At 33.3% G+C, this 7,107-nt stretch overlaps 1 protein-coding gene across 1 annotated transcript; it reads left to right on the forward strand.

Annotated features, from left to right (window-relative positions):
- Window positions 1–4,476: 4,476 nt before the first annotated feature.
- On the forward strand, window positions 4,477–7,092 carry LOC134258288 (uncharacterized). Its single transcript, XM_062740814.1, has 2 exons — window positions 4,477–4,632; window positions 6,745–7,092. The coding sequence occupies exons 1-2, from the start codon at window positions 4,477–4,479 to the stop codon at window positions 7,090–7,092; spliced, it is 504 nt and encodes a 167-aa protein (XP_062596798.1).
- The last annotated feature ends 15 nt before the right edge of the window (window positions 7,093–7,107 follow it).

A 7,107-nucleotide genomic window follows, 5' to 3' on the forward strand; every position in this document is an offset into this window, starting at 1 on the left:
ACAATTAAAAGGAAACAACCTAATTTGATTTAGAATTTTAATCTGATGTTCTCGTTTGTAATTGTATACACAGATTATGCATACATAGCAAATAAATCACGAAGACACTATATAAGAAGATATAAATTTAGAAATACAGGTATTTACTTTTGAATGTTAACGGGAATATCCATTCAACATGAAAATCATGTATTGACCCCCCCCCCCCCCCAAAAAAAAAGACCCCCCTTCAATCCATATACGAGTATGAGCTCGAGATTGTAAACTCTTGGACTCATTTCGCACAGCATTAATGATTACTATGTGTCAACATTAACCACATTTAAACCAAGAGGATTTGAAATCAAAAAATGTGCAGCATAATATTACACACATATTACAGAACACCTGAGACTTAAAAACAGTTAAGTAGGTCATGTTATCCAAATGCGCATTTATTTCCATTCGGGGTAAGAGAGTCGCCATTAAAATCTACGCTGAAGTCAGGTAATACCAATTACTCTTTTCGAATAAAATGTAAAAAGTTTACGTTGAATATTTTTTTCTTATCTCTCAATCAAGACTTAATTAATTCTATACATATTAAAATTCTTATTTTTTCACTTAGCCCTATATGTAATTATTTGGTATTTTTGAAAAGATGAAATGCACATGCCATTACAGAGAATTTTTCATTTTGTTAATTATGTTCTTTTTTTTCTTAAGATATCATAATATTATAATAATTTATGCACAATCAAACCTCATTATTCCAAAATCAATGGGATCAAGATCATTTTTTTTTACCTTGACATACAGTAAACATTGTTTAAAATATAAAGTGAAAATGAAAAAAAAAATATTCAATTTGTAAATTTAATTAATTTTCGGTGTTCTCGAGGTATGTAGAGACCCATGAATTCATGACCACCACGAAATGAAAAAAGAATGTATTCACAATGACAAAAAAATTGATCTATGGAAGAGAACAATTTCCCTGAAAAAGTGACACTTAAAAATTAATTTTTATTTGTTGTTTTCTACGGTATATGTGTCTAAATTTTTTAAATTTATATTTTATACCTAGAATATATTATATACAAAATTACAATAAACCTCCAAAGTTGGCCGAAACTCCATTTTGTCCGTTAAAGCGTAGATTTTTGCATGAGTTTTGGCCTAGAAGTACTGCAGGACAGGCCTGCCCCTAAATAAAATTGTGATATTTTGATAAGTTTGGATGTAAGAAATAATCTAAGATAGGATTTTTTAGGGGCACCCCTGTCCTCGGGTCGAAATTCATAACAAACCTACAAAAAACGAAAACCTGATTTTAATAATCTGTTTCCAATTTATACATTTTAAATCTTGTAGTCAGACTAGCTCAGTTTATACATGTATGCGTTTACTACTACACCCTGCGCTCCAACGTTTTAAGGATTGGGGGTTCGAATCCACCTGGTACCAGACTTTTAAAGTGTTAAATTTTCACCTTTTCAAAGACTACTTTAATATTTCTTTATAGACTGGTGTATTTTGCATCAATAATCTATTCTTTAGGCATGCTCATTCTTGATATAAGAAACACTAAAAACACCCCTACTAATGTTATTGTGATTTAAATTCAAGACACGTGGTTTAATTTACCTATTCAAAGGTTATAGGGTAGAACCAGTGTTATAAATAAAATTGGCAGTAAACAGGAAATTGCTATAGTCTGTTTCTTCTGTAAACTTGCCCTGTGAAAAATGTGTTTCCTCACCTTTCTGAAAAACGTTCATAATTTTCAACAGAAATGGGTGGCTTAAGGGGGGGGGGGGGGTTAATTACAATTAATACATCTTATCATAGTTTACTGTAAAAATTACAGCTCACTAACGACCGATACGCTGGTAAAAATGTGTAATGACATCTACACTGACAAACCTTTGTTTGCCTTATATGGCTATTGCTATAAATGCACACAGAGGGTCTTACCACGAGCAACTGACCAATTGTTGACTGAATACGTTTACGCCAAATACATGTTTACATGTTACTTCGAACACGTGGTTCAGGTCAATCTATAATCATGTCAGTGTAGTGTAAAATAAAAAAAATGTTCTTATGAACAAAATGCAAACATTAGAAACTATGAAAAATTATCACGGGCGTTTTTAGTTTGTTGTAAATTAGAGAAAAATACGTTTAATTAAATGTATACCTAGTTAGTGTCAAGTTCAGAACACCAGCATTTCAAGGGTAAGGAGGACGAGCAGTTTCTCGTATGCATTTAAATGGATAAAACATTTTTTTATACAACTATACTAGTGATCACGTGTGTTGGCCAAGGAATCCACCTGACAATTGTATTCACCGATAGTACAATGAAGGAATTTGTCAAGCGTAAAATTACTGTAGTATTCGTATAGTAACCTGTAATGCAGTTCTCATTCATCTGATTTGTCACTGGTGCCTCATTTGCTAATCTGAAGCCAAAAATATAGTCCCGATTCCCATGCAAAATATTTGTCCAAAAAGAAATTATAATTCATAACAGCAGAATATTGTATCATAGAGAATACTTATAAATTTAAACTTGAATTAATTCAAGAAAGATCGATTGAAGTTCATTTCTACAGAATGATATTATAGGGTGGTGAAAACTAAAACGCAGCATAACTTTTCTGTTTACCATGTCTCCACGTGCTAGTCCCTTCCTAGCCACATATCCGTGAATAATTTACCCTATCTCCCTGAAGTCTCGCTAACTCTCGCCAGAGCCACTGCCAGAGCTACTCTGAACTCATCGGGTTTTATAATTTGCAGAACACCGAAAAATAAAAGGTTCCGAACACATTAATAGGGGTGAAAAAGATATCAAATAGTAACAATCCAATGTTATAGTTGTCAGTCAGGCGGAACAAACCTCAGTACGTATAAGCACACTTTCTCCGAGGACAAGAACAACTTATTCTGTGTTACTCAATACAGGTATTCTTGGCAGTATTGAGCTGCGAAGAATTTCAATTGTATATATTCCTTAGAATTTAATCACATTGATTTTGTTGATTTTGGCTACATATATCAGTTGCTAAACTCCTTTGTATTTGATTTAGGCCTATATAATTTGCACGCATTAATGGCATGTTTTATTATATTAACGAATAAAATAGTCTAGATATAAAGAACAGAATTTCAGAGACAGTAAACGTTACCATTATGCACATTGAGAAGTTAAGACAAATATCAAGTATTACATTTGGAGATAACAAACTCAGGAAATCAATGAAATGGTTTCTCGATCGTACCTCTACTCGCTGAAAAAAAGATTTAGGAAAAACAATTTGTTATATGAATTCAGCCTGTCATTAATCGGAACAGAAATAGACAAGGTTTTTGTAGAGAAAAAACCAAGCCCGGTCCTATAGGTCAAATCCCTATTTAGAATGAAGTGATCCTTTGATATGTTTTTCCACTCAATACTTCTTTCACCACGAAATCAATTTCCCACATATCAATATTTTTTTCTCAATTAAACTTCGAAAATTTGTCCCCGCTAAAATATGTGATTTTACAGAATGCTGACATGAGCAGTTTGAAAATCAATGATCTAAGTCACTTTGTTACTAAGGTGACTTATTATTATTAAATCTCAATCGTCTATCCGTCTGTCACAAAATCTTTAACCTTGGTCATAACTTTTAAATGAGAAAAGATAGGGATTTCACATGTACACATGACACGATCTTTCAAAATATACTACGATTTTTGACCCCCTTGACCTTGTAGATTGACCAACTTATCTAATTTTTAAATTGGTCATAACTTTTGAAAGAGAAAAGATAAGGCTTTCCTATTAAACATGCATATTTGCTGTGAGAAGACCTTATCTATACTATATATATACTATCATAATTTTTTACCCCTACTTTTCGGAAATGTTATTTTTCCTTATAACTTTTGAATGGACGGAGATAGGGCTTTCATATTTGATATATGCATTTTCTGAGACAAGATATATCGAAGTGCTATGGGATTGTACCTTCATGTTTGACCTAATTTTAAAAAAGTTTTAACTTGGTGATTACTTTTGAATGACAAAGGGGAAGGGGGGACTTACATATTGTACACAAATATGCATCCTATCCAATAAGACACCGAAAGCTGGGGACCTCAATTCTTTAAATTTGCTTGTTGAATGTCATGGTAAATATCTGGAAAACCCCTTTTATCAAAGTTTTAAAGTATATAAAGTGTTATGGGTTGTTAATTCTCTTTAACGTAAATATCCAGTGTATTCAAAATATTAATGGTCGAGAAAAGAATGTTCAACTGTAAGTTTTTCATTGAGTAACACCTTTTTAAGGAAAATTACATTGTCTTGCATGTGCATGTCACTGAAAATATTATTTTTTTATAATATTATGAGACTAATTTATGGAATTATATTTTTTTCATAATTATCTTTATTTTCTTTTATTAAAAAATTCTGAATGTTTCCTTTAAATTCTAGTCATGGACCCACACATTCGTGCCCAGGAGTTGATACGATGTGACCAGTGTAAGACTGAAATGGTACAGGTTCACTGTGATACGTGTAATGTCAGACTGTGCAATTCCTGTATTGGAGAACACATGGCATCTGACGAATCCAAGAAAAAGCATGAAATTGTAAGATTCACGTTTCGAAAGTCGATACCACTTTACCCTCGATGTTCCTTTCATGACAAAGAGCGATGTGAAATGTACTGTAATCAGTGTAATGTTCCCCTCTGCATCACTTGCATTGCATCTGAAATACATTCAACCCATAAGATATTGAAAATTTTGCAAATTATGGATGAAAGAAAAGAGAGGATTTTCAAAGAACGAACTGAATTAGCTGAAACAATACTTCCTACATGTATGTATCTCGACATTGCATCTGACGTAGAAAACACAATAATGCAATTAGAACAGGGATATGGGGATCTCTCAACAGCCATAACAAATCATGGGAATGAATGGCACAGAATAATTTATCAGAGTGTTAAAAAACTTCATGCTAAGGTTAACAAGATGAAACTCAAACAGTTACAAGCTCTACAGACTCATCTGGATGAAATTAAGGAAAAAATTTCTGTTATAAAGGATGAAATTAACTCAACTGATGATGTAGATTCCTTTGACATTTCAAATGTGCTTAGTTTTAGATTAAACATACATAATGAATATACCAAACTTCCCAAAAGAATCGTGCCAACTTTACCTAAATTCACTCCGGGAGAAGTACAAGAGGACGAACTTTGTAACTAGTTTGGAATTTTATCAACAAGTAAATTAACTTCAGAAAAATGTGGATACCAAATAAATAAACCACAAAAATTTCCAGAAGCTATATCCTCTCCTCCAGTAAAACAGCTGCTTGATAAACAAGAGATCATCGCTTCTATAAAGACTGAAAGTGGTTCAAACCTGTATGACGTTGCCTGTCTAAATGAAGATGAGATCTGGACATGTGGAGATCGGAACACAATGAAGCTCTATAGTATCAGTGATGGCTCACTTCTCATGTCAATCATAACAAAGTCAAAAAACATCCCTGACAAGAATAGATATGGGTTACCCCATATCCAAAGATATTCGACTGTTAGATTTAATATGTTTAACAGTGTTTATAATGACGTTAATAAAAAAAAATGCACTGTCTAATTATGGAACTGTTGTAAATATCGTGATTCCATAGCATTACGGTCACCCAGTCTTCTAACAAACAGTACACATAGGCCTACATGTACCTGTAGCCTTGGTCTACACACGTGCAATGGAGCTGTCACACGCATCCAGCGAGCTCGGAGAAACACGTTTTGTTTTGCCGAGAAGTTACGGTGTCAGACAAAACTTTTCTTTTCTTAATTAGATCATATAAATACGAATTCTGATTAATAAAAATTATACAATCCCTGTTGAACTTTATATAGTTTGTTCTAACATTTGCATCTGCAACAACTTGTGTTTAAAATGGCCGGGTTGGGAAAATCAGGACCGGGTCGGAAAATTCTAAACTGAAAACATGGAAAACCTTTTTTGTTTTGAAAATAACTGAAATATACTAATATATTTGTCGCAGAAATTACTTACATTATTCAAGTTCTATATATAATGGTATGCTGAACTTCAACACGAACCCGAATCTCCAACCCATGCAGTTCTCGTTTTGCCACACATACCCTACAGTTTACAAAGTGTAAACACGAGCAGGCCAGGGATTGAAAATTCCGTCATTTAATAATACACACACACAGCTGCTAGAATGATTAATTTTTTCTTTAAGAACAAATTGTATGATAATTAACGGACTATAAACATGTACTTAATACAATTGTTGATATAGTATTATCAATTCATTGGTGAAAAGATATGAATCGAAGAATGACCTAATTATTCTCTGTTATCAAACACGTAAAAAAAAAGGCTGAGGAGGGAGCGAGCGTAGGAATATTGATATTTTTTATTTGCATTTCGGGGGGAAAGTGACTTTCTAATGATATTTTGACGTTATTTTTGATTTCTTTAACGTATGACATACACAACTTTACTCTTATCATGAACAATAATGTTGTATCTACTTATCATGATGGAATTATTTTGGTCGGACCAATATGTGTGAGCTGCCGCTGAATACAGTTATATATCTTGCAAAGATAGTATGCATTGATCGAATATATAGAAAACATAACAGTAATAAAAGATGGCCATCTTGTTTATACTGATCCCAATGACAAAAGTGTGAACATTGTAAAGAATAAAGAAAATGATATTGTGGTCAAACTACAAAAGTGGCGACCTTTAAATGTCTGCAGCACTTCCTCTGGTGATCTCCTGGTTGTCATGGACAGTGATGATAACAAACAAGCAAAAGTTGTCCGATACTCTGGCTTTACGGAAAAACAAACGATCCAGTATGATGACGAAGGTAAATCTGTCTATTCAGTTAGTTCCCCCAAGTACATCAACGAGAACAAGAACCTGGATATTTGTGTGGCTGACGCTCTTGCTAATACAGTAGTGGTAGTCAATCAGGCTGGGAAACTTAGATTTAGGTATACCGGACATACTCCTGCTCAAAAGAATGAACCATTGACTCCATAAGGAATCACCACAGAC

This window comes from Saccostrea cucullata, unplaced genomic scaffold (genome assembly GCF_032062105.1).
Source record: "Saccostrea cucullata isolate Sc308-1 unplaced genomic scaffold, CSIRO_AGI_Scuc_v1 ctg797, whole genome shotgun sequence".
Classification (NCBI taxonomy): domain Eukaryota; kingdom Metazoa; phylum Mollusca; class Bivalvia; order Ostreida; family Ostreidae; genus Saccostrea; species Saccostrea cuccullata.